This window comes from Aricia agestis, chromosome 10 (assembly GCF_905147365.1).
Source record: "Aricia agestis chromosome 10, ilAriAges1.1, whole genome shotgun sequence".
In the NCBI taxonomy this organism is placed as follows: domain Eukaryota; kingdom Metazoa; phylum Arthropoda; class Insecta; order Lepidoptera; family Lycaenidae; genus Aricia; species Aricia agestis.
The window spans coordinates 16912074-16939493 of record NC_056415.1 but is presented as its reverse complement, the minus strand read 5'-3'; the positions used below and the strand labels follow the sequence as shown (position 1 = coordinate 16939493).

Sequence of the window (27420 nt, the reverse complement as noted above, 5' to 3'; positions counted from 1 at the left end):
CATTTTACAACAAAAGAGCAATTACTCATTTTTTCCCTTTATAATTTTAACAAACCTTGTAACTTACCTGTTTTTTATCTAGCTCAGGGGTCCCAATGCACTGCAGGCTGAAAAAGGGGTCCAATCTTTTTCAGCCTGCGGTGCAGTTACACGTAAAATATTTTGTCACGGCGACCTACTCTACCTAGCTATTAGAAAAAGATACATAAATAAATACCTTTAATGATTATAGTTAAGTTAAACAGGTACATAGTAATAAACAAATATGTAATCATCTACCAGCTTTACATAATTAATATTATAATTTAATTTTATCTATATATATATAAATGGATTTTTAAATGTGTTAGTCGTGCTGAAACTCGAAAACGGCTGAACGGATTGGGCTGATTTTAGTCTTAAAATATTTGTAGAAGTCCAGGGAAGGTTTTAAAGTGACACGAAGTTCACCGGGACAGCTAGTAATACATATTTGTGGTTTCGGATAATGATGGAGGATCGACTCACGTCACCCCTCTTGCTTTTCCACGGCGCACCAGGGAGCCGCGGCGCACAGTTTGGGAACCCTTGATCTAGCTAATATATTATGTACCTAGCTATACATAGAATTTACATTTTTTAATTTCAAAACATTTTCCCGATCCTAAAGCCTCCATTTATGCAAAACACGACAATTTAAAAAAAAATTTAGTTACCCATTTCATCCACTTATGTCTTCAATTCACTTAACTGTCGTTTAAACCGTGTTATAGTAGAATGGACTCTATGGGAAGATAACAGAGTTGTTATTGAATAAATTATGATAATTGATAGGTATATTAGTGTCGAAAGGCAAAGGTATGGCGGAATGCGGCTGTGTAATTTTAATAAAAAAGAAAATATAATTTTGCAACATCCTGTACTGTAGTTTTATTTAAGTATGTCACTGTGACAGAATTTTGGAAAACTAACTTGATTAGTTTGGATTGTTTTAAGTACGGGTTTCAAGAAAAGATCTAAAAAATAACAGTCTTCTTAATAATTTCTTAAGCTTCGCGCACATTGTGAGGGGCGAAGTGATATACATATTTTATACTAAGTATTTACTTACGGATTTTGTAGAGGAACACTTTTCATATTCCCTTATGGCGATGGGTGCAGGGTGGACTGAGGTGACAGACAGATTCACTTGCTGAAATTGCTTAACTACCCGAAGATTCATCAATTATTATTTGTGTCCTGTCTACGCAGAACGCACTCACTGTGGTGTCTTGGAGCTGCAGTGTTTTTGATTTGTTCTTTAGTCTAGTTTAGAATCCAGGAGTTTCTCTATTTATATTGTATTTAAAATAATAAAAAAGAACATATTTTTGAACAGGTTCCGAAACTGCTGAACTGATTTTAGGCTCCAATTATATACGATGAGCTTTTATCGCCAAAAGTGTTTGTAAAAGAAGGGATACAGCAAATTAAAATTTGTAAATATTTCATACATCTTTTATTCATCTAAAATACTCATCAGAACTTATCAATAAATCAGATCTTACAATCATATCATACAAATTTTGAGACTAGAAAGTTATTTTCAATCGGAGACAGAGTGTAGTCAGCACCACGAAACTTTCAAATAACAAACTGATAGAATACGGAAAACGTGATAATGTGTTAACATTGCATATAATCTTATATACTAAAGTGCGGAGCGGAACATACAGAATTTCGTACAGCCCATATCTCTCTTTCTCTTTCACGTTTACGTACAGCAATAGAAAGAGATAGGTAGCACAGTACGAAATTCTCCCTGCTTCACTCCCGGACTTTATAAAACGATAAATATAGTCAAAACAACGTGCGCTCATATTCCACCCAACCCTATTTACATAAGTACAGACCGCGTCATTTCAGGTACAAGATATTTTAGATTACAGTAGACAATATAATACTTTAATTCTGTCGATACGCGGATGCTAATCTTAAAACGAATATTATAAATTATTATTTACAATCTTTGCAATTGAGATTCTTAGAACCGATTTTACTAACGCCTGTTAGTTTTAAACATCTCGATTGTCAAGTATCATACCTTCTCTTTCGTTAAAAAGAAGATAAAAAGAGACGAAATGATTTGATAAGCAATAAACATGCGTTAGTAAAATTGACACTTAACTTGTCATTAGTGCAAATAAACAGTCAATACCTCGCATGTTTTGATACTAATTTAATATTGTATAACGAATTAAATAATTAACTAATTCCAAATCAGTACATGCTTTACAAAAGAACCTCTTTAGCTTATTCCGAAAGGGGCTTAGAAATTCTAGAAACGATAACGAAATTAGAAATAAAATCGGGATCAATTTGGTGATATGTCAAACATTTTATTGTTTCCTAACTTCGATATCGAGTTATAAAAATATCTAAGCAAACAGGATTGTTTATACATGGGATACTTTTCAAACTCGACATCCATTTCTGAACTGTCGATTTAAGAAATTACCCCATGGATAAAACTAATCTGTATCGAATGTCACCTAAATGTCACATTCGAATTCCGAAACTCTCTTGTTCCGGCCGTCGGGTGACATTTGGAAGTGGTTTTCCCGCGTGCCCAGCCGGGGGAAGCCGTTAAAGCTGTTTCTACTAACTAAAGGGTTTTCCCTCTCTCTCTCCCTGTGGAAGCTCGAAGTTGACAGTTTACCGTCCTTTCGTTCGACGAAGTTCGGATCATTGAAGTTCTTGTCGGCGAAATTCCGCTCGCCGAAGTTTTTGTCGACGAAATTCCGTTCACCGAAGTTCTTGTCGGTGAAATTTCGGTCATTGAACTCGCCGTCGCCGAAGCTTCTGTCATTGAAGGGTCCGTCCCGTATGCCGAAGCCGCCCATCCGCTGCGTACCGACGCCGAATTTGCTCCTCAGCTCTTCGTCTCGTAGGTTGAACGCTCTGTTGTCGAATTTGGCAGGTCCTGCACGTAGTCTGAAATTGAAAAATATATTCAAAATATTTATTTAATAAATTTTAATGTCCAATTTAATTAAAAAAAAATTTAGATGATACCAATATTTTACATAATTTTATAATCGATGTCTATAATATGTTATTTGAATAGTATATTCATTACGTCATAGTCAAAATCATCATTATTTCTTTGCTTGTATAGTGGCCTATAATTAGCTTTACATTGCTACAGTCCTTATCATTTTCTATAACTTACACCCGTATTCTTGGTCAATACTTAAGAAGCGCCTCGACCTCAAGGAACGTTTCAGGCTCTGTGATTGTTTGGCTGTCAAAATTTGGACCAATCACAGAGGCGAACCGCGCCTTGAGGCCGAGGCGCTGACTAAAAATACGGGCCTTACTCTCTAAAGCAGCGTCTCTCGCGATCATACTCCGCTGACAAGCCATCATCGTCGTGTATGATGGCGGACGGGTCGCTATACACAGACGACTCCTGGTAAAACGACTCGAGATCGACGTAGTTCCCTTCAGCTGGCTCGTTATCCAGTAGCTCTGCCAGTTGAGCCTTGAGGGATGTGAAGGTGGGGCGTTGGCTGGGGTCGGCGTGCCAGCAGCTTGACATCGCGCGGTACAGCGCTGGCGCGCAATGCGTTGGACGCTCCAACCGGTAGCCTTCAGTGACTGCTGTGAGCACCTCCCGACCCGACATCGCTGCGTAGGGCGTGGACCCTGAGAGATGTTTCATAATAAATGATGATATATTAAGAAATCATCACAAGAATATGAAATAAAATATCAGCGAGAAGAATCTATATTATAGGTTATGCGCGCTGATCGGTTGGCGAAGTATTCATTCTTTAAAATAGAATAATTTCTATTCGCATCGTAAACTTGTATTGCATTAGAACAGCAACGTAGTTTCTGTTATTTTATAATCTTGAAAAGGTTAGCGCAAAATCGCTAAAAAAACTTGAGACTATCTATGAGAGAGAGAGAGAAAGACAAACAGAGAAACACGCGCATGCCGCACGGCTTACAACTATAGCAAAAAGTGTCGTTACAACTTTTGGTCTTAATTTTTTCTGTCCAACTCCTTTTTGCAACGCGCGATAAGGAACTTCGTTCCAAAAACTAACATTTTATTTACCAAAGTTTTTGTCGGCGCAATTCGCCGACAACAACTTCTCTTCGTCCTTAACTCACCGAGCGTGACGATCTCCCACAGCAGTATCCCAAATGCCCACACATCAGTATGCGTGCTGTGGGACCCGTACAGGAGGGCCTCGGGGGCCATCCAGCGGACGGGCAGCGCCCCCCGCGCGCGCCCTCCCGCGCCGCTCATCCGCGACATGCCGAAGTCCGCGATCTTGCAGAGCTTGTTGTGGTCGACGAGTACGTTTCGAGCGGCCAGGTCGCGGTGAACGATCTGGAATAAGATGATATAAGAGCTGTATAATATTATTATCAAGTGGATTTTTCTTGTGAATTTGTTTGCGCAAAATTAAATTGTGCCGACATTTTCTTAAAATTCCTTGGTCATGGTGCTATTTTAATAAATCCCGAAATGATGAACCAATTTTGTTATATTGCAATTTTGAAAGTGATTGTAACTAAGCACGTTTTGAGCTCGCATACTGCTTTGCAGTTAAGTTTATAAAAAGTTTTAGAATGTTTACACAATGACGCTACGTACAGCAAGAAAACTACAAAGAAGAACTACACATTGTCGTTTGACGGTTGACTACTGCTGCATTTTCATTGTAGCTCCATATTTTGTATTTTTTGTAATGGTTCTTTTCTTTCATTTTCTGGCAGTAAATCTGTCAGTTTGTCTGTTAGTTCTAAAAAAACTTCCTATAAACAGCCTTATCAACGTACCCCTTTAGACGCGATATAGTCCATGCCCCGTGCCACGCAGTACGCGAAGACGGTCAGGTCACGTGACGTGAGGGCGCCGCTGCCGCTGAACCGGTCGGGGCGGGAGCGCCGCTCGCGCAGGTACGTCAGCAGCTTGCCGCACATCACGTACTCCATTATGAGTAGGTACGGCTCTGGGGAGGCAAAAAGACCGTTCAATTGGTTACGCAGAAACAAAGAAATTCTATGTAACACCTAAAACACTTAATTCAGCGTACGTTTAAATTACTAAACATTGTTTACAGGAGGTTGAGGTTCAAAGTTCACGGATAAGTGTACCATGTTTGAGGATCAACATTTTATTTATTTCACTATTAAAAAACACGTAATATTACTTCATTAAATATTATCATACTTTATTTTATTCTATTTGCCATCATAATAATATTAATTTTTGATAACTGATCTACTAACGATTGACTGCTCTTACACAAACCTATCAGCAACAACATGCTCAACACCTTCGTCGGTGCGCCACGAAGCAATGTGGCTCTCCGATAGCCTTCAAAGCTTTGGATTTACTCCGGCATGTTTCTGGAAAAGTTTCAATTAAACTGCAATGGGTTCCTGCCCATGTCGGTTTAATTGGAAACGAAACTGCGGATGCGCTTGCCAAGAGTGCAGTTATGGATGGTCCCGTGGTCTGTTCTAAATCTTTTGTAAATGAACTTCGTCATCAGATTAAGGAGAAGGCACTCGAGAAATGGGAATACCATTTCGGCGAGGAATTACAAAGAGGTGTTGGAGTTTGGTACGGAACCATCCAGAATAAACCAGTACGGGAGCCTTGGTTTATTTCGTGTAATTTATCGAGAAACTTGTTGGTGTCAGCCTTTAGATTACGATCTGGGCACATTCCAGCAAATAAATTTTGCTACTTGGTTGGAATTAAGCCTTCGCGTAATTGCGATGAAGACCTGTATCATGTTTTGCTGGAGTGTGCTCGGACTGCAGAGCTAAGATCAAGGCTCTTAGGTGACTTTGGCTGCCTGCACAATGGAGGGATCAATAGTGTACTTTCGGAGCCGTTGTCCCCAGAGGCAATAAAATTATATAGTTATATGGATCTGTCCCTTATGTAGGGAACACTGTATTCACCTATGAGGCTGACATTAACACTGAGTGTTAAAAGCCTCTGTAAAATAAAAAGATTAAAAAAAAAAAAACAAGATGCACTAGAAAATTTGAGCGCTATCATAAGTAGATAATATTTTGTCGCAGTCGGATTGTATAATATGTAATCTGCCGTATTACTAATCGAAAAAAAAGCCTCTTTTCAAAACGGTCCTATTTTTGATAACAGCTAGCCTAAACGGCAGACTATACAATCCGACTGCAACAGATACGCCACTACTTACACTTATGCTTCATTTAAAATAAATACTAATTGTAATATACCTTGTTCAGTGCAGCATCCTAAAAGGGTAACTACGTTGGGGTGCGTGCCGATCTTCTGCATGATGTAGATCTCATGCAGAAGTTCCTGTTTCTCCTTTTGTGAGGCGGATTCCTTGATTGTCTTAACTGCTACTAGCCTCGTTAGACCATCATGGCCAGTCAGATCATCGGCTTCCGCTTTCCACACCTCAAAATATAAAATATTTTATTAGCAACATAAATAAAAAATCCTTATTTTGTAACCAATAACTATTTTTTACTTACCTGACCAAAGTTGCCTTGACCCAATAAAGTCTGCAGTCTTAGTTTGTTCCTTGGAAACTCCCATTTCTGATCAGGCTTGGAGGGTGTTGGCAAAGGAGGACGAGCTACCGGCGTTATCGGTGATTCCTTCTTGATATCACCACCGTCGTCGAAATAGCCTTCGTATTCTGCATCGATCTCCTTAGTTTTCTTTTTAAGGAGATTTCGGAACACGAATGCTACTACGGCTATAACAGGTAAGAAACCTAGACCTGCCAGAACATACGAAGCGGTATACGTTTTTTCGGCTTCGATCAAAACTTCTTCATTTTGAGATTCTTCATTGATATTGATGACGTGAGTTGTATTTGTATCGTTCTGATCTGTTTCATTTCCAGTCTTAGTAAGTGTATGAGATTTGGATTTAGATTCAGATGCAGAACGCGAGGTTATGACTACAGTCGTAAGAGCGATTTCACTAGCCTCTGTTGTTGGGAAGACTATTGGAGTAGTGAGCTCCGATGATAAGTAAAATGGTAAGAAGGTGCTGGTAGAAGTAGTAGTAGTTGTTGTAGTTGGACGTCTTCTTCTCTTTGGTCGTAGAGTAAATCCCGTAGGCGTATTTTCGATTTCGCTTTTAAATGTTGTCGCAATTCGTTCAGATATTTTAAAAGTCGTAGTTTCATGCTTATATTCGTTATTACTTTTATCTCCAACAGACGATGCGTCTGGTGCTAAATTCGCAATTATTGTAGGATTTGGACTAAAACTTATTGAATTTTCTGTTGTTGAAGTTTTAATTCTAAATCTGTGTCTGTAGGGCCTGTATGTTGTCGTTGAAGTTGTTGAAGTAATTGTTTCATTATCACTAACAATTAACTTCTGTTCGGTAATATTTTTCAAGTCACCAAGAATTTGAACATTTGTACTATTGTCTCCTGCAACGTTATCCGTCTTGTTTTGACCTTTGACAGAGGAAGTTATAGAAACTGAAGTAACTACTGCTGTGTAAACTGACGTAGCTGCCTTCTCTGTAGTGGAATTGTTATTTTCCACATTAGTATTTTCAGTGCTTACTAATGTCGTTAATTTCGAAGGGCGACGACGTAAACTAGTGTAGGTGCGAGTAAAGTTTTTTGGAGCTACAGTTACACTTTCTGTTACATTTGTGTCAGGTGAATTAGATGTAATATTTAATTTATTTACCAGTGCTTCAGAATGTATCTCAGTCAGATTATGATCAGATATACTTTTTTCAGTTGATGATGTTTCGTTATGTGTAACACCTTCTGTCACATTCAGCTCTGGTGTGGTTGGTTTTGCAGTCGATTGGGTAGTACTTGAAAATTTTCTATAAGCGTTTACTAATCCAACATGGCGAGCTGGCGCTGGTCCTTTCACTGTATTGCGAATTTTATTTTTTTCTATGACATTTTTTATCACTGAAATGTCCATATCTTCATTGATTTCTTCTTCTCCCGCACTATTATTTTTATATTTTTCAGTTGCAGAATATCTAGAGTTGAATTTACGTTTTTCTATTGGCGGAGCAATAAAATTCACTGATTTTGTAGATGCTGAGATAGAGGGAGAGTTTGTTAAACTGTCACTAATAATAGAGCCGCCTAGTTTCTGGCCAAAATAAATAAACGGTGCCATTTCTTCATCGGGTAATTCTGTTTCGAGGGGCCTGAAATGGTTGTATATTTCTTCTGACATAAATAACGTTTGGTTAGCATTTTCTTTATCTTCTATTTTAATTAATTTTGTATTATTTATAGAGGTGCTGTTAGCTATGGTGTTGGCGTCAACTCTATCTTCTTTTTCCGTATCACTGGCCTGAGTTGTTATTTGGGTTGTGTCTTCAGTACTTGTCATTGTAGTGCTTTCAACGAAGACATTATCTTTTATTTCATTGTTTGATGTTGTTTTGTTGGATTCTACTGGACTGCGCGTAACATTATCAGTATCGGAGTAATTAAGTAAATACAGTCCATGATTTGATTCGTCTACTTGAAACTCCTCTTCAGGGTCTATTTCCACTTCCTTGTCAAGGCCTTCAAGTTTTTCAGGTGGAACATAAATAACCACACTCTCAGTGGTAGTTTCAGGAAATAAGCTTCTGTTACTGAAGTCTCTTTTCCTATTGTTCAAAAACCCCGCTCTGCTTTTAATATCTTGGTACGGTCTAGGTATAAACTGTCTTATTTCATGGGGTTTTAAGTCTCGTCGTGTTTCTTTGTTTCCCTCACGCGTGATGAGTTTTAGTGTTGGTGCTATCGCTTCATTGCTTGAATTTTCAAAGGTGATCCTCTTCACTACACTGCTGTTTGCATCTCTTATCTCTAGTTGTGCAAACGTCGTGTTTCCCCTGAAATCGAAACGTTTTGAATTAATTTAATTAAACAAATAAAAGTCAATGTTATCAAGCTGTGAGTGAAATATGGTATTATTATGATAAGAAATAATGGAACCAGCATTAATGACCAGATAAGATAAGAAAGCGAATAAATGTCTTAATTAAAAAATCCTTAATTTATGCTTGTTTTTGTTTATATAAAATTATGTTACATAATGTGACATAAAAATTTAAAAAGGTAATGAAGTAATTATTATTTAACGTCAACCTTCGTCAGATATTAAAATTTGCAAATAAAATTCTACTAAAAGATATCATTGAAGCATTTTACTATTAAATTAGCTAAGCTAACAATGAGTACAGCTCCTGTTCTTGCTACTAGCTGTTACACCTGCACCAGTACATAGGTTGCTATAAGTACAGCTTCTGAACTCACTGCTAGCAGCTGCTAGCAGTGAGTTCAGAAGTTCAGAAGCTCTTCTGAGCTGCTGCACTTACTGCTAGTTGCCGCTGTAAGAACAGCTGCTCTACTCACCAGCTGCTGCCGTAAGTAGCTCGTTGAGAAGGTAATACTCACTTGTACGGCTTGTGCGCTAGGGTGGCGATGGTGTTGATGTGCGTGGTCAGACGGCCGGTAAGCAGCTGCCGTCGCCGCGCTGCTAGCAGCGAGTACAGCTGCGAGTCGCGCGTCGCATTAGAGCTTTGTGTCGTGGTGCGTCTGCTGCCTGGAAATAAGAAATGGTATTTTATAATCAGGGCGCCACATTTTTTCTTTTTTTTTTCTTAAAGGACGCTTCACACCACGTCAGTCTGGCCCCGTGCTAAGTACCTGAAGGACTTGTATTACGGGTACCAGACAATGGATATATATGTAATACTTTTTATACTATACATATATTAAAGATTTTTACTATATGATACACATATTTAATACACATTAATGACCCAGGAACTTTAAAAAACTTTTTGTTCCGTCGGCGGGATTCGAACCCGCGACCCCCGGCTTGAGCTACCAACAGCCCACCAACTGATCCGCAGAGGTCGTCGTACATTTAAGTAGCACATTCACTATCCTGCATTGCAGTCCGCCGTGCAGTCCGCCGGCTTATGCAGGATTGTGAATGGTGTCGCAGGCCTGCGACACCATTCACTATCCTGCATAAGCCGGCGGACTGCACGGCGGCCAGCCGTGAGTGGGCCCTTTAAGCACTAGAGGTTCAGCGCGGCTCCACCGGCCAAATGAATAGTTCCTAGGAACCTGTACAATCACCGCAAAAAGTAGGGTTATAATATGTCCTTTCCTATAACCCTCTATGTCTGGGTTAAGTTACACAAAAATCGTTGTATAATTCGCGCAAGCTCCGTGGAAACGTAGGCTGAAGAGCTGTGTGTAGAGCCGTGCTCGACTATGGTCTATGGAAAAATCCAACATCCTCTTTTAATATTTTTGACAAAACGTTGATGCATTGGAACATTTAAGTTTTTAGTTACTGGCCCCTTTAAATTGGACGTAAGTTGCTTTATCTGCCTACGTGTAAAATAAAGCCACCTCGGAGAATTCATCTCATTATTCAGATTTATTCTCAAACTAATGATGAATATAATTCAAGACGGCGCGCTAAGCACGGGCTGTAATTATCCGCCATTGTTGTTTTGAGGTGAGGGCCGACCATTGTCACGACATCACTGATGATAGCGTGATAGTGGTGCCGAGCTACTGTGGTATGTTCAGTACTTGTATGTATAGTACCGGATGCCCAATCCCCTACCCTATTCCCTTCCTTACCTAAATCTTGAAAATCGTCCGTTTCTGGGAATACAGGCCCTTAACTATTTACTGTTCACAGAAAACCGGCGTGAAACAGCGCTTCCGCTGTGTTTCGCCGTGTAAGTGAGTTTACCGGAGGCCCAATCCCCTACCCTTTTCATTTCCCTACCCTCCCCTATTTCCTTCCCTACCCTCCCCTATTCCCTCTTAAAAGGCCAGCAACGCACCTGCAGCTCTTCTGATGTTGCGAGTGTCCATGGGCGACGGAAGTTGCTTTCCATCAGGTGACCCGTTTGCTCGTTTGCCCCCTTATTTCATTTAAAAAAAAAAACTTAGAGGATTTAAAACTTAGATAGCTAAAAGGCTTTTAGGTTCTCAAAAATATGGACTTCGATAAAAATTACTTTTAATTTTTTTTAATGATTTTTTTAATGAAATAAGGGGGTAAACGAGCAAACGGGTCACCTGATGGAAAGCAACTACCGTCGCCCATGGACACACGCAACATCAGAAGAGCTGCAGGTGCGTTGCTGGCCTTATAAGAGGGAATAGGATTACAGGGTAGGGGAGGTAAGGAAGGGAATAGGGAAGGGTAGGGAAGGGAAGGGTAGGGAATTGGGCCTCCGGTAAACTCACTCACTCGGCGAAACAAAGCGCAAGCACTGTTTCACGCCGGTTTTCTGTGAGCCCGTGATATTTCTCCGGTGGAGCCGGCCTATTCGTGCCAAAGCATGGCTCTACCACGTAATATATCAATAGTTACAGGAGCCTATTGGCTCTATTGCCGTTAATATGTAGATTATAGGAGATATTATATAGGAGATCTATTGCCTTCTTGTTTTACTAGGTTGGTAAAGTAACCAACAGGTACAGTTTTACTCTGTTGGTATTTGCAATGAATATTTTGTAAAGCAAATAGCTCCTCATGGTTTCGCTTTAGACAGGTTACTTCTACAGGTTGTAACAAAAATAAGTGATAATACTTTAGGGTGTGTACGTGTTCCTTGTAGAGAGTTCACTGTGAAAGTAGCAGCGCTGAAAGACCAAATTTTTTTTTCACTTTTGTACGGGAAAACTCGTGACGCTCGGGCTCTAGCCCATACAAAAGTGAAAAAAAAAATTCGTCTTTCAGCGCTGCTACTTTCACAGTGAACTCTCTACAAGAAACACGTATACACCCTACCTATAAGCATTATCACTTATTTTTGTTACACACGTATGTTATTAATAAATATCCTTCTCAAGTAAGCGTCTCTTATTTATTCTACTTTTACCTGAGAAAACTAAAAAAGTCAATATACCAAGAGATATTTTTGTGACTATTGATTTTTTTTATTTGGTTTTATTAAATAATCGTCTATTTTTATAATATGCGGTTAGAATAAAGGAAGTTCACCATTACAGAACAAATTATATAACATGAGGTACGGTAAGGGCATCTCAAGGCAAACAGTTATTCAATTATTTATGATTACTGGGTTAAGATAGTAATTTACACGCATGTTCGACTGTGATAATAAACACCTTATTAATAACATTGTATACTCGTTATTAAATAATAAAACGTACGTAAAAGATGAGTCGGTATGATCAGATTAAACAAAGCCTGATAGAAAACCAGCGTGGAATTCTTACGTTGTTTTAGTTGAAGTAATCGTAAGGTTTATTTTAAAAAACCTGAACGTAACTTGTATTATAAAAAAAAAGTTTTATGACTCTTTTGCGGGTATCCATAGCGGATGTCACTAACCATCAGGTATCCGTCTTCTCGTTTTTTTGTTTATTTCATAAAAAAACATAATATTACATCATTAATTCATATCCTTACTTCTTTACTAATATTATAAATGCGAAAGTGTTTCTGTCTGTCTGTCTGTTACCACTTCACGCCCAAACCGCTGAACCGTTTTTGCTGAAATTTGGTGTGAAGATACTTTGAGTGTCGGACATAGGATACTTTTTATCCCTGAAAAATGTACGGTTCCGGACGTCATCTAGTATTATAATACATAAGAAAAAACCTCAAGCGCGTTGAAGTCTTTTTCAAGGAGAGTTGCGTATTAAATTTTCCAAGTATTTTATCACGCGTGTTTCATAGAATCAAATAGTAAATTTTAATTAGCTGTGCCTACTGATAATGATTACTAAATATGGTATCACTATACTCTCCATTACAATACGCGACAAAAACAATTTCCCAACAATTTTCCCACTTACAACAGATATTTCCCGACTTCGACAAAAAGTGTATTATCCAATGAGAAACGCTTATTGTCAGACAAATAGACTATCCTGCAGTTTTCTGATGTATTTCTCGTCATCTGGCTGCTTTTTTCATATATTGTTGCTTTTGACATTATTTATTGGAATTTTACAAATAACATAGAAATCCAACATTGTCTTATCTATTTATCCCACTTGTTGTATGTATCAAATCATTGAAAAACATGTGCTTGGCTGAATGCCGATTTTTGAAGAAAAAGGCGCAGCCGCTTCAAACGTCTAAAGAATTATTCTCAAGACTTACAGCTAGTAAGTCCTAAGCATTGATTTGAAATTTAAATATTAATTATCTATAATATTGATTTCGAAATAAATAACATGTTGGGTTGGACTGTCGGCTTTAACCACGCATTTACACCGAAGCCAATTTCGGTTAAACATGATTATTTTTAGCCAAAAGTTACTAAAGTTGAAGCCGGAGATTCATAGCCGGTTTACATTTACAAGAATACAATTCAATGCATTCCAGTGCATTCCAGTGCATTCCGGTACCCGTTCACGTCATTTCAGTCCAACAAGTTAAGTAATCCAATTCAATCCAGCGCTGGATTGGATTAATTAATTGGAATAATATAACCGGCCATTAATCAGACACTATGAAAAAGTTCCTTACGAATATTGTTAGATTACAAAATCTAAAACCTTTCATAATCCAACAGGCAGTGAAATAAGCGCTAAGCCTCTTACAGATTATATCAGTAAGATAAGGTCTGAAAGCAGGTACTAGATAATAATCTAGAATTAGTAGGTCATAACAATCGCTGCGTGCTCGTCCGCGCTTGTTGCATGGCTAGTAGTGCGCACCGTTATTATAGTGATGTGCATAGTGCATGTTGCCGATAAATTAAGGCATTACACTTATTTTATAAAATTAAATACATAATAAATTAATTGCAATAAACGATTCAAATATATTATAACGTATCATTTTAATATTTTTAAACGCGTATACAAAAGTAAATGAACACTATCATAATAAATTGCCTAGATTAATTTTTCTTACAAATTTTTCAGTAAAATCAATCTCTTTTAATGATAAATTGTACAAAACTTTGCTGTTTTTGGTAGAGATTCATTTAACCCTTACTATATTTAATAAAATAATATTATTTTTTACAATAACAATACAAGATGGTTTGCAACAATTTCTCATTTACAAACCTTTATTTGCACTGTTGACGTTTACGTTACAATATTTCGTGACATATATATAATATTATATTACAGGCTTTAGAAAGTAAAAAAAAATCATGAATAATATATTTATCAAAGAAAACACACAACTAAGTAATCGATTTTAATTGCCGTTCAAGCAAGCTACGCAAACACAAAGTAAATATCGATAGATTTTATCGACTGGTACCACACTAGCTTGCACCTGCAGCGAGTGCTGACCGACAATGGGGTCTAGACATTGGTAAACTCCGTGATTGAGGAAGCTGTTGTGTGAAGTATTTTTTTTTTTTTTTTTTATTTTATATTCAGAAGGCTTACAGACAAATAACTTAAATAGCTAGTACAAAAATTTAGATAACTAAATAGCTAATGACAAGCCTCCACATGTATGTAAAAAGATAATCATTATACAAATCAGCAGAAATGTGTCAAACTATATTGATCTTAAATATACTTATATTAAATAATTTTGGAAAGATAAAGACAAATAACTTAAATACAAGAGAAAAAATAATAATACAATGAGAGTTATGAGCAAAACCAAGTAATAATACAAAGTACCTCAAACACAATTATTATACAATCCTAATCAAAGAATGAATTTGCCAATAGTCGTTTTACAACGTTAGATTTAGTACAAAATAGGTCAATGTCCATGTCCTGCGATACTTTATTAAAAGCATAAGTGCTTCGTAAGAAAAATGCATTATTTCTATTATTAGTTGTTGCAGAAGGTACATCAAGTAGAGGCCGGTGACGAAATCCTTGTCGGTTGGTTCGTAAATTTATTTTTGAGAGTAATTCAGGGCAGTCGATGGAACCATTTGCGATGTTAACTAAGAAACATATGTCACTGATTTGGCGCCTGAGTTTGAGTGGCAAAAAATGATACCTTCTACAGCGTTGGAAGTAGCTATCTGAACATTGCTGTGCCTTATAATCAAGGTATCTCAAAAATTTTCTTTGAACACCCTCAATACGTGATCGATAAATTTCATATTGGGGATTCCAGACTTGAGACCCATACTCCAGGTGGCTACGCACGAAAGAACAATATAAGATTTTGATAGTCTTAATCGATCGGAAGCTAGCAGACTGTCTCATGATAAAGCCGAGTGCTTTATTAGCATTTTTTACGATATGGTCAATGTGTTGGTCAAATAGAAGCTTGCTGTCGAAGATAATTCCTAGGTCCCTAATGCTATTAACTTTAGTTATGAATTGATTATCCAGAGTATATTTAGAATCAATTGGTTGTTTCTGTCGTGTATAAGTAACATAAAAACATTTTGATACATTTAATTGAAGTTTATTGCGATAGCAATAATCTTCGAATCTTTTAAGGTCACTTTGGAGTAAGTAACTGTCAGAAATGCTTTTGATGATTTTGTGAATTTTCATATCATCCGCAAATAGTAAAATATATGAATACATAAAACATCGTTTAACATCCGCAATAAATAAGAGAAATAAAAGAGGACCAAGGATCGAACCCTGTGGCACGCCAGAAGGCACAGATTTCCAACCAGATGTATATCCTTGAAGAACTACAGCCTGAGTGCGATTGTCAATATAAGAGCATAACCATCTGTATAAATCACCGTGAATACCCTTAGAGTATAGCTTCATTAGCAGCAATCGATGATCTATACGATCAAAGCATTTGCTATAGTCAGTATAGATCACGTCGACTTGCTCACGCTGATCCATGCCGTTAGATATAAAGTCGTGGGATAGCACCAAGTTAGACGTGGTTGAACGCTTCCGAAGAAAGCCATGTTGTTCATCACCAAAATCACTTTTCATGGCCTCATACATTTGACTGTAAACTACACGTTCAAGAATCTTAGAGAACAGACAGATTTTAGAAATCGGGCGGTAGTTAGTTACATCAGATCTATTCCCCTTTTTTAACACAGGTGAGACAAATGCAGCTTTCCATATTTTTGGAACCAAACCCTGAGAAAGAGATCTTTTAAAAAGTATACAAATTGGCTCAACTAGGCTACTCGCACAGTTAACTATAAAAACAGGTGGTATAAGGTCAGGCCCGCCAGATTTTGAGAGGTCTAGAGATTTGAGTAACTTTAACACATAAGTTTTATCCACTTCAATCGAACTGATACATGCGATAGTATCAACGTCACTAGGTTGTGGATCATTAGAGTTTAGGGTAGGTTCTAAAAATGTTGAGTGAAAATATTCAGAGAATAGATCACATATTATTTCACCCTTGTCAGACGATGTTTCGCCGTAATACATAATTTTGGGAAAAGTACCCTTACTTTTTTTACTTTTGATATACGACCAGAAGTGCTTTGGATTTTTAATTATTGACGCTTCGATTTTATCCATGTAGGTCTCAAAGCAAGATTTTTCTAATTCTGTAGCCCTACTACGTAACAATGAAAAGGAGTAATAGTCAGCAACGTTGCCATAGGTTTTAAATTTCCGATGAAATTTATATTTTTCATTGAGGATTTTGATTAAAGCAGAACTGTACCAGGGGGGATGTGACATTTGTTTACGCGACTTACGTGGTATATATCTATCTCTTAATTCATATAGTTTATCGTAAAATTTTGTAACAGCACTGTCAAGTGACTTATCAGAAAGGAATTCCACCCAATTTATTTTGTTTAATTCCGACTCAATAGATGTGTAATCACCCTTAGAAAATAAATATTTGATACATGATTTGTTTTCAAGATTATGTATCTCGACAAAATCAGCACTAATTATCAATGGCTTATGGTGTGCGTCAACAGGCACTAAAGGATCATGACTTTCAGATACCTGCACTTGATCGTTAGAAAAAACTAAGTCAAGCAGCCTGTTATTTATATTACGTTCATTGTTAAATTGAGATAGGTTGCAAGAATTCATGCAGTCAAAGAATTCAATGGTAAACTGGTTGCCTAAGTTGGTTGGAAGTAGTTCAGTGTTATCAGCACTATACAACCACTCAACTTCACCACCAAAGTTAAAATCACCAACTATTATAAACTTATCCAATGGATGAGTAGCAATTAATTGATTAAGGTTGTTAGTAAAGTTAAGTAACTGTGTATTATACGAGTTACCTTGATTTTCCTTACAAAGGTATAACGCACATATATGTAGGCTGTATGTGACAGACGGGCGAGACTTTCTGAGTACTAGTGTTAGCCAGATGTCTTCAGCAGTGCTGCCCCAACTCGGTCGACCTATGACGACCAGCTCACGCTTGGCTGCAATCAGGACGCCACCACCTAGTAGCTGAGAAGTACGACAGTAATCTCGGTCGCGCCTCCAAACGATATATCGATCGTCAAAGAGTTCACTATCTAGGATACTATCAACTAGCCATGTTTCTGTGAATATGATAATGTCGTACGAGTTTAGGCACACGTTACGATAAAGTGTATTTGTTTTCGTACGTAGCCCACGAACATTCTGGTAGTACACACTAATAGCTGCCATTGATAATTATTATACAAATCATTAGAATGAGTAGCAATTCAATTACGCTGTATCCGTCAGCGATTGTAAAAGTATTATTAAGTATTTGCAACATTATATTATAAAAATTTATCATGAATAATTTAAAGAAACTACTGTGGCATAGGTGTCTTATTTTACCTAATATAGCATGCAAATATATAACTTTAGATAAGTAAAAAAGTAGATGTATGAGTGATTTTAAATAGATATTAAAGAAACTATTATAGTAGTGACTAAGTTTAAGTTTGTAAATAGTTTTATGTTTAATATAGCGAAAAGTTAATTGTAAGTTACAGTATTTATACCATTTAATATTTATTTTGTTAGTTAGTATTGATTGTAGGTAAGGACAAGGTATTAAACGCAAATTAGAAAAGGAAATATATATAATACATTTTAGTTTATTGATTACGATATACAATAATATTTGGTAGGAAATAAAAACTACATATAATAAAACAATAATGTTGTTTATTAGTTTTATTTTATAATAATATATTATGTAAATATTACTTATTCTTACATATGTTATGTAGTAAAATATATTACAGGATGTTTGTTTCAATTTTATGTTAGTCAGGTAAGTAATAGGTGCAAGACAAACAACATAGGTGAAATTCGATTTATCAGTACATAATATTATAAGGCACAGCAAGATCTGACATAGTTTACCCATTGCACAATAGTAGTAATTAATATTTTCTATTCCAATTGAAGTAAAACTGTATTTGACACTAATATGTAGAACATTTACAAAGTGATAGAGTCTGCAAGGAATTACTATTACATAATGAGGACATTGACCTAAGAATGAGAAGTTCGCAATTAATTCTAATTCGATAGGACATTTTAATATTATACTACTCATACAAACCAGAGAGTCTAGGTACCCAAGTTTAGGTAAAAATAAAATATTATTTTTCAAACTTAATAAAATATTAAAACAATACACAATAGACCCACTCCCACAATAAAATACAATAACATAACCTAACAATAAGATATGTTTTTCTGTAAAACATAATGAAACAATTATTACAGTCAGGTCCTTCTTCACACCAACTTTGATAGGTCCTTTTCCGATTTGATAAATATGATGGGGGAGGTATCCGTTTTGCGTACGTAAACTTTGGCATGTTTTACCCACACATAGCGAAAATTTGTTTCACGTGCCGATTTCTTGGTTTTAGATAGCAAGGTTTTAACTTTTGAAGTTAGATGTTCATTTACATAAATTTTTTGGTTTCCTGGCAATCCAATATGGCTCGTCATAATGGGAGATGATTTCGTTTCGAGTCGGGCGGCAGCTAGAAAATCTTCCTTGGCATATCGATTGCAGAAACTTATTATTATAGGTTTTATTTCCTTCTCCCTAGTAGGTACTCTCGTAATGAAGTTTATTTGGCTTTTGTTAATCGGGTAACTAATTTTGGTACCAATCTTGGCGAGTATATCAAACAGATTCTCATTATGCACTTGTTTTATGCCCTTGACTTCGACGTTGTTCATACGTGCCCATTGTTCCTTACTATTAGAATCTTCTTCCAAGGCATCCAGGCGGTTTTGGAGCTGGTCTGTTTGGGCTCGGACTCGCTCGAGCTGTAATACACGCTGCTCCATATCACTCAGTTTCTTGCTAAATTCTTTAACCATATCATCAAATCTCGAATTAATCGAGGATTTAAGGTTAAAAAATTCATTTTTAAGTGCTGACATGTCATCTTTTAAACTTTCAAGCGGGGAAAGCTTATTAGAAAGTGCACGAATTTCACGGAGAATAGCAGAGTCAGGTTCATGACGAGGCGATTTTGGAGATTTTTGTGTATCTTCAGTGCCGGTCGCGAGGTTTACGGCTGCCTGTTTACATTTTATACAACGCCACGTAAGTTTCCTGTCGCCTAATTTTCGATATCCAGCTTCGGTGATTCCGGCACAGTGATAGTGTTGATCTTGATTACATTTTGTGCAATGAACTCCATCCGACAATGCATCACCACACGCTCCACAAATATTATTGTCCATTGTGATTTGTGACACGGCTCGAATATAATTTTAACAACGATACAATATATGAATAAAGCCGATCGTATACGTTAGCGATACACAACCGCACGGCAGCAGCGCATGCGACAACTCAATAGTAGCCTGATATCCGTAAAATGGCTTGACTAATTTTAATGAAACTTTGTAGTAAATAGCCATACTGCTTGAGAATGGTTGAGTATGATACCGTGATTTGGTAAATGGATTTGGCTTGAAATTAAAATGTAAGAAGCGAATGTTATATTGTCTGATGTCTCGTATTGTATGTTACTTTTAACCTGTCTAGCTCGAATAGACGCTTTTGCTAGACTGCATACCTTTAGTTATAAAATAATTCCGGGAATGGTTACCTATTGCGAAAAATATAATAACAAAAATGTCTAAAATTAACTAAATAATTAGTGAATAATTAAATTCGCTAAGCATTGCTTTACATTCCACGGTCTGAAATTCTTAGCACATTCTAGTGCGCTAATTACATACCGTGTCGCAACGTTTAGCATGCGCATGCACGCATAATGCACGCATGGAGTGGAGACCGCCCTGAGTGGGTTACGAAATGTAAGCATTAGATAATAATGCCTCCAACACCGATTTCGGTGACGGTGTTCGGTTTTATTGAAGTCAGGCATACGCATGTTATTGTGGTCTAAGTATATGCACAGTACACAGGAGCAAGTGCATTTACTTGCGTAACCCAGTGGGACGAATAGCAGACGCGGCGAAAGATCAGGTACTGGACCGACTTTTAACTTTACATTCGATGCACATGGATCATCTAGTCGGGCAGTCTGGTGGTCAGCCTGCATTGTCCTAACTTGAAGACTACATTTTTCTAACGCGGGAATCAAACCCACGGCATCTGGGTCAAAAGCCACACTCTAAACCTATACAGACGCGCTGTTATGTTAGAACAGTTAGATAATATCGATATAATAACATCCCAAAGGATATTACGCATATGTTGCAAATTGCAATATGTTTACATTTACAAACATTTTACATAATGTTAAAGTAATGTTAGGTAATAATATTTATTATGTTCATACGTCCTTAGGGATGATATTATGCAAAATATTTACTAAAATCACTGTATAAACATTCCCTAGATTTCCACAAATATTACAAGTCTAAAATTAGCCAAATCGGTTCAACCTTTCTCGAGTTTTAGAGAGGCTAAAAAATGAAAATTCATTTTTATTCATAAAGAAGAATAGATGTTAAAGCAGAAGCAGTAGCAACGTAGTTCGGTTTCTAATGCCTCCCACACCGCTTCTTGTGACGATGGCCGGTTTTTCGGTAAGCCTTAAGGTTAACTACGAAGGAGTTATTTTTGTAATGCCCAAGTATATTCCCTTCCCTTACACAGTACCCCCGCACTCTCTATCTCTTTACCGTCATAAGATATAATAATGAGGACCTTTGTACATGTCCATTGTCCATACGCGCGTAGTCCATGTCTAGTTAGGCATTTAAGTGATCAACCAGTCAGCCAGTCGAGAGCCAGACTTTAAACCTGGGACTTAAGACTAGGATAGTGTAGGTACATAACAAAATATGAATAGATTACCATCATAGACATGCACAGTCGTGATAAGCCTCGTGCGACATAAGCAGCTGTTGAGGTCACGGCAGGTAAATAATCGGATACAGACAAGTGAATAAGAATTTACATCTGAACGCCATACTATAACGTGTCAAAAATGAGTAGAAAACAAATCACATAAAAGTATGAAAACCTTATTAAATTAGGTTAAAAATGTGTCTAGGTGATAATATTTAAAGTGTATAATAAAAGCGTTTTTTGTGGGAATACAAAGAGAAAAAAAACCTTTTGAGCTTGATTTCGTTAAGAAAATTTTCACTGCGTCTACGTTTTCTTGACAGACTGTACATAGGTAGTCTAAGTAATTCAAGTAAGTCTGAAAACAATAATTTAAAAAGTTGCAAATACGGTCTACCCTAATACCTTAGGCTCGGTTTACAGGCGTCCGCGGGAACGAGCGGTTTGGCCGCTATACCACGAGATCACAAGCAATAAAATAAATAAATAAAATATATTTTTACTCAAAATGGGTATCATGAATACACTTTTTGAAAGTCGTAGGAAGAACGTAGAAACTAAGATGCCTACCACCGGTTCAAGAACTAACCCGGCAAGAAGAACCGGCGCAAAAAACTCGCACGGTTTATATCTCAATTTTTTGAGATTCACAAGCAATTGTATCGTACTATGGCGGCCAAACCGCTGGTTCGAGCGAATGCATAAACATCGAGCTTTAATGTAACATTATACCAGCCTTTCCCAAAGTGGGCGATAACGCCCCCTTGGGTGCGCTGAAGGTCTAAAGGGGACGGTGTGGAACCCAGAAAAAAATGGGGGCATTGTGTAGAGGCTTGGGTGTTTTTTTATGAAATAAGAGGGCAAACGAGCAAACGGGTCACCTGATGGAAAGCAACTTCTGTCGCCCATGGACACTCGCAGCATCAGAAGAGCTGCAAGTGCGTTGCCGGCCTTTTAAGAGGGAATAGGGTAATAGGGGAGGGTAGGGAAGGGAAGGGAATAGGAGAGGGTAGAGAAGGGAATAGGGTAGGAGATTGGGCCTCCGGTAAACTCACTCACTCGACGAAACACAGCGCAAGCGCTGTTTCACGCCGGTTTTCTGTGAGAACGTGGTATTTCTCAGGTCAAGCCGGCCCATTCGTGCCGAAGCATGGCTCTCCCACGTATGGTGATTTATTTCATCTGGATGCATTTCAAATTGAAACAATGAGGGCGCTAAAACATAATTTGTTCTAAAAGTGGGCAGTGGACAAAATAAGTTTGGGAACCCCTGCATTATACCCTCTAACTAAAGCTATTAATAATTGTTCGGACAAAATATTACATCAAAATAATTTTTATAAATACTTACAAAACTATTAAAATGATGGATGCTGATGATCCAGGTATTTTGACAGGAAAAAATCTAAGTCTACCTACACCAAATGATTAATGACTGTAGGTAGAGCAAAAAATTAACCTTTTGCAACCATTATAATAATAATGAATTTAGTTACGGTTGGGAGGGGAGAAGCATTTGTTGAATTTAAATACATTTAATAATATTTAGCGGGCATAATAAGCATATCAAACATTTAATAGCATGAAAATGAGATAGTATGACGCATAATAATATTATTATTATACTTATATTAAAATTGCAAACATTCTGAGTTAGCTCCACTTTATATAAACATTTTTGACAATTTTGTTTGGGATCTAGAAATTAACAGAAAAGCTTATCTGTAATGTATAGTTTTATCCCACTAAAGTAATGTTCCACAATGCCATGCTTAAATGCGGACAGAAGCCCAGAAGGCTGGCAATATAACATTAAGGGCCTGTTTCACCACTTCCTGATAAGGTACCGGATAGGCTATCCACAACTCATTTGACAGATGCTCCATACCCTTAGATCTGTCAAGTTAAGTTGTAGATACCCTATCCGGCACTTATCAGGAAGTGGTGAAACAGGCCCTAAATGTAGCAATGCTTGCGCTAGTCTACAATTGCAATGTTTATGTACTTGTCAAATAATTGTAGTGCGCGGGCGCACGGCTCTATTTAAGCCCACGAAGATGCCACATAAATAGTATGTAACAGTATTGTAACTCTACCATTATCTTAAAATCCGAATTCGTGCAACGGCCAACAACGTATTTTTCATAACTATAACGTTAACAGTTATGAAAAATACGTTAATAATTAACAACAAATGTATATTTTTCATTGTTCCTAATCGGTGTCATGATCATGCCAGTGCCCGTGCCAGAGCCCGCGCCCGTGCCAGTGATTACTGCGCCACAGGAAACTTGTGCAATTTGTCACGATACCAACATTATGCTAATACCGACACTTCATATTTTATGTAATGTTGTTAAAAATAAATTATCAATTTTTCATGATGATATTTATAAGATAAAATATTATGTTAAATAGAAAATTCTGCATAACTATGTATTACCACTGTTAGTATTATGTACTATAGTATTTACTGTTTTAAGTATTGCTAAGGACTGTTTATTTTCTTTGGTTATTGGAATGGTTTGTCTATAAACTTTATTTTGAGTGACAGGCAAAATTTCAATTTACATCGCTTACAGCCACACTAAGTGTCCAAACACACTAGGCCGAAGTTACGCGGCGTAAATTCCGCATGATTACGCCCGCAATGTATTTTAAATTACCGATGACACACTATTCCGTCCGTATTTTGTATGCGTTTGACATTGCGGACGTAATCATGCGGACTTTACGCCGCGTAACTTCGGCCTAGTGTGTTGAGCTAGGTTAGACACTTAGACGATATTAATTAATGATTACTAAAATAGTTATAGGTACTTTACCAGATAATGTTTAGTGATTGCGTCAAAACTCTTGCTAAGCAACTCCTGAAATCAAAAGTTTATGACTTTTGATTTCAGGAGTACGGCCGTAGGTAGACAAACAATACAATTTATTTTCACGGTTGTTAACACTTGTTTCTGTATCAAACGAGTTAGAATTCAAGGACACCATATTTCTCTACTGTACAATACTTATACTGTGTTGTCAGTATGATCTTGTATTTTTTATGATTTCAATCTTGATCATTGTTAGTGAACTCAAATGACGAGTGCGGCCTGTTTATACATAATCAGCCAAGGCCTCCTTTGTTGTGTTGATATAAATATTAATATTATATTAATAATATTTAGACACGCATTGTTGTATGAAACCTAGATTTGAAGATGATAATATTTGTATCTGTTATTAAAAAAAAATAACACGTACAGTGTACACGTTTATTATTTAGATTCGTTGTAAATAGCATTATAATGCCATTTTAATGCTAAGTGCAATATTTTTCTAACGTACTGTGTCAGAATTAAGCTTACAAAAGATTTTCAAGTGCATGTTTGGCTTTTTAGATACCTAAAAGACTTGTCAGGTTTTAGATTGATTTATCCACCAATCAAGAACTAATTACATAATAATATTACGCTTAATCATTATCATCATGTGATGAGTATACGGGTTGGAAACAGTTGGGATTTTTGTTCCTAGAAAAAAGGTAAGGTTTAAGTAAATTTTGTACGTTGTTAAAGACCTCCTACGCATTCAGGAGGTTGTAAACATTACGGCATGTATTACAGGCATCCTGCAGGATGTTACGTCGCCAGGAAGCGCTAATTATAAAGGATACAAGATTATTAGTTGGGAACATCCGAAACATTTGCGTGTGTTATTAGAGTCTCAGACTGTCATTGGTTGTTTGTAAGTTGCAAAATTATTGAATTCTTGTAGCGATTAAAGCTGTACTTTAGAAATAATGTCATTCATTAAGCTAAAGTTAACATTAAAAAGTACTTTAGGGTATGTATGGGTCCCCTATTATATAAAGTTCGCCGTAAAAGTAGCAGCGTTGAAAGAGTAAAAATATTTTTTATTTTTGTATGGAAAAATACATCCAACGTGGGAAAGCCATGCTTCGGCACGAAAGGGCCGGCTCGATCGGAGAAATACCACGTTCTCACAGAAAACCGGCGTGAAACAGCGCTTGCGCTGTGTTTCACCGAGTGAGTGAGTTTACCAGAGGCCCAATTTCCTTCCCTACCCTCCCCTATTCCCTTCCCTTCTCATAAGTAAGTTCTTAACGCGAAAGCTATAGTTTCTTGATCGGCGGAAATTTTACACAATGCTTACGGTAGATCCTAGTATATTTTTTCAGTTATAAATAAATTGTCTATATTATTGTGAGTTTTATCATTTACGGGTTATATTTGACTAAAGCTTCACCCAAAGGAACACAGAACGAACTCACAGAACATAATAAGAGGCAAGCGTAAAACAAGCCGCGTATTCAAATTGATGAGGATTTCCTTAATTATAGAAACACATGCAGTGACATTTGGATATGAATTTTGCGAGTAGAAGGTCACGTGCGTGCGACCTTTAAGTTTTGTACGAGGTGTATAATTTGTACTAAAATTAAAGGAAATATGTAATAATAACTTGCAGTCAAGAGGAAGTTAGTTCAATTCCCATAAGTGGACTAGACCTTTAGATTACCTATAATACCTATTGCCTTTAGGTCAAGGAAGAAAACATGAAATATAGAGTCCAGTATAAGAAAGCGAGAAAGAAAAAGATTTGACTTTCGAACTTTAACTTTTTCTTGGTTTTCTCTCTCTTCAACAAAACTATTTCTACTACTTATCAACTTTTGTCTTTAGCAATTGGAATACCGGTTCATATTTAGTCCATGGAAACGTGTAAAAACAAAATATACTTTTTGGTACTGTTTTACTGTACCTATGCGCGGAAGAGTTTATTTTGAACGCGCTAATCTCAGACTAATAGGAGCGAAGAAATAGAGGAAAATGTGGAAAAAACGGGGAAAATTATTTGAAAGAGCTTATCTCACAAACTACTGGAGCAATTTTTATGTTATTTGGCACGGATAAGAAGTAGACCACGTGAAGGATCATAGGCTATTTTTGTGGACTAATAATAATTTGTCTGTGAAATATCTATTTTACGCGGGCGAAGCCGCGCGTAAGTTCCAGTACTTTTTATGGCAAAACAACATTTGCCGGGACAGCTAGTACATTATATTCGTGTTTCTTAAAATAGTAAAGTTGTAAAAGTCAAGCTGGACTCCAATGTTTTCCTTTCTTTACATTATTCTACCTCCTCATTATGTAAGTGCCGTTCAATTTTAAACTTTGAACCTAGTAATTTTCGAGTCATTTTCGCGTGCTCACTAATAACAGTAAAATTGCGTAATACATCGTGACCCGCGTAGCAATTCCTTGAACTATGGTGTGGCTACATCCTTTAGCGATTACAGTTAAGCTTGGTTAAAATTACTGAAGACTTTACTAAAATTTGCAAAGAATAACTTAGGTGTAACTTAGGACCAATTGCCGAAACTGATATCGATTTCGATTTTCGATTTCAACGGTTTTTGACACTTTAGACATCTAAAATTTTAGATGTCTAAAGCATGTCTAAAGTGTCAAAAACCGTTGAAATCGAAAATCGAAATCGATATCAGTTTCGGGAGTAAGTCACCTGCAGCCTTGTTCCCGAAACTGATATCAGATTTTTGACACTTTAAACAATCTAAAAATATGAAGAAATAGAATGTCTAAAGTGTCAAAAATCTGATATCAGTTTGATATCAGTTTCGGGAATAAGGCTGCTGTGTTTTAATAAGTACATTGTTATAGACTGAGGTATAATATTGAGATTAAGAATAACGTTTCATATTCAGGCTTTAACAAAACCAAGTGATAATTATTTAGGATTTGTTTAGTAAAGAGATGTGTATGTTTCTAAGAGAAATGCCCCTGTGTTATGAATCTACTAATTCAATCATAAGCGGTGCTTTTGCTAGCTAACTCTTTCAGCACTGCCACTTTCACAGTGAACTCTATAATCTATATATACAACGTGACATTTTAGTGGTTGTTTTCCCGGAGCAGAACGATTTACCTATAGTAGTACTATCGTATCATACAAGTTATTTTTTGAAAATAAAAAATATTTTGTATATGACGTACTATGGCAACTTTATGCCGATAAGCGCGAGCTGCTATGACCCGGCCGAATTCTATTTGTTTTGAATTAAAAAAAAACTTCACAAATCTATTGTACTACTGAGATAGAATCATTTTACTGCGGGAAAACCACCATTAAAATTTTACGCAGTATCACCTTGTATTAACCATATATTATCACCTTGCGATGTTACATCTGTCATATCAATTAAATTCATCAGAGAAA

At 36.9% G+C, this 27420-nt stretch overlaps 1 protein-coding gene across 1 annotated transcript in view; it reads right to left on the bottom strand.

Annotated features, from left to right (window-relative positions):
* Positions 1-1461: 1461 nt before the first annotated feature.
* LOC121730899 (serine-rich adhesin for platelets-like) overlaps positions 1462-27420 on the bottom strand; it is a 110529-nt gene continuing 84570 nt past the window's right edge. The window contains exons 2-8 of the mRNA XM_042120105.1: positions 9432-9579; positions 6517-8866; positions 6253-6439; positions 4816-4988; positions 4141-4363; positions 3339-3666; positions 1462-2952 (exon numbers count right to left, since the gene is read on the bottom strand). Of these exons, the coding sequence (XP_041976039.1) occupies positions 2511-2952; positions 3339-3666; positions 4141-4363; positions 4816-4988; positions 6253-6439; positions 6517-8866; positions 9432-9579 (3851 nt within the window). The 3' untranslated portion in view covers positions 1462-2510. The remainder of the gene's footprint in view (positions 2953-3338; positions 3667-4140; positions 4364-4815; positions 4989-6252; positions 6440-6516; positions 8867-9431; positions 9580-27420) is intronic.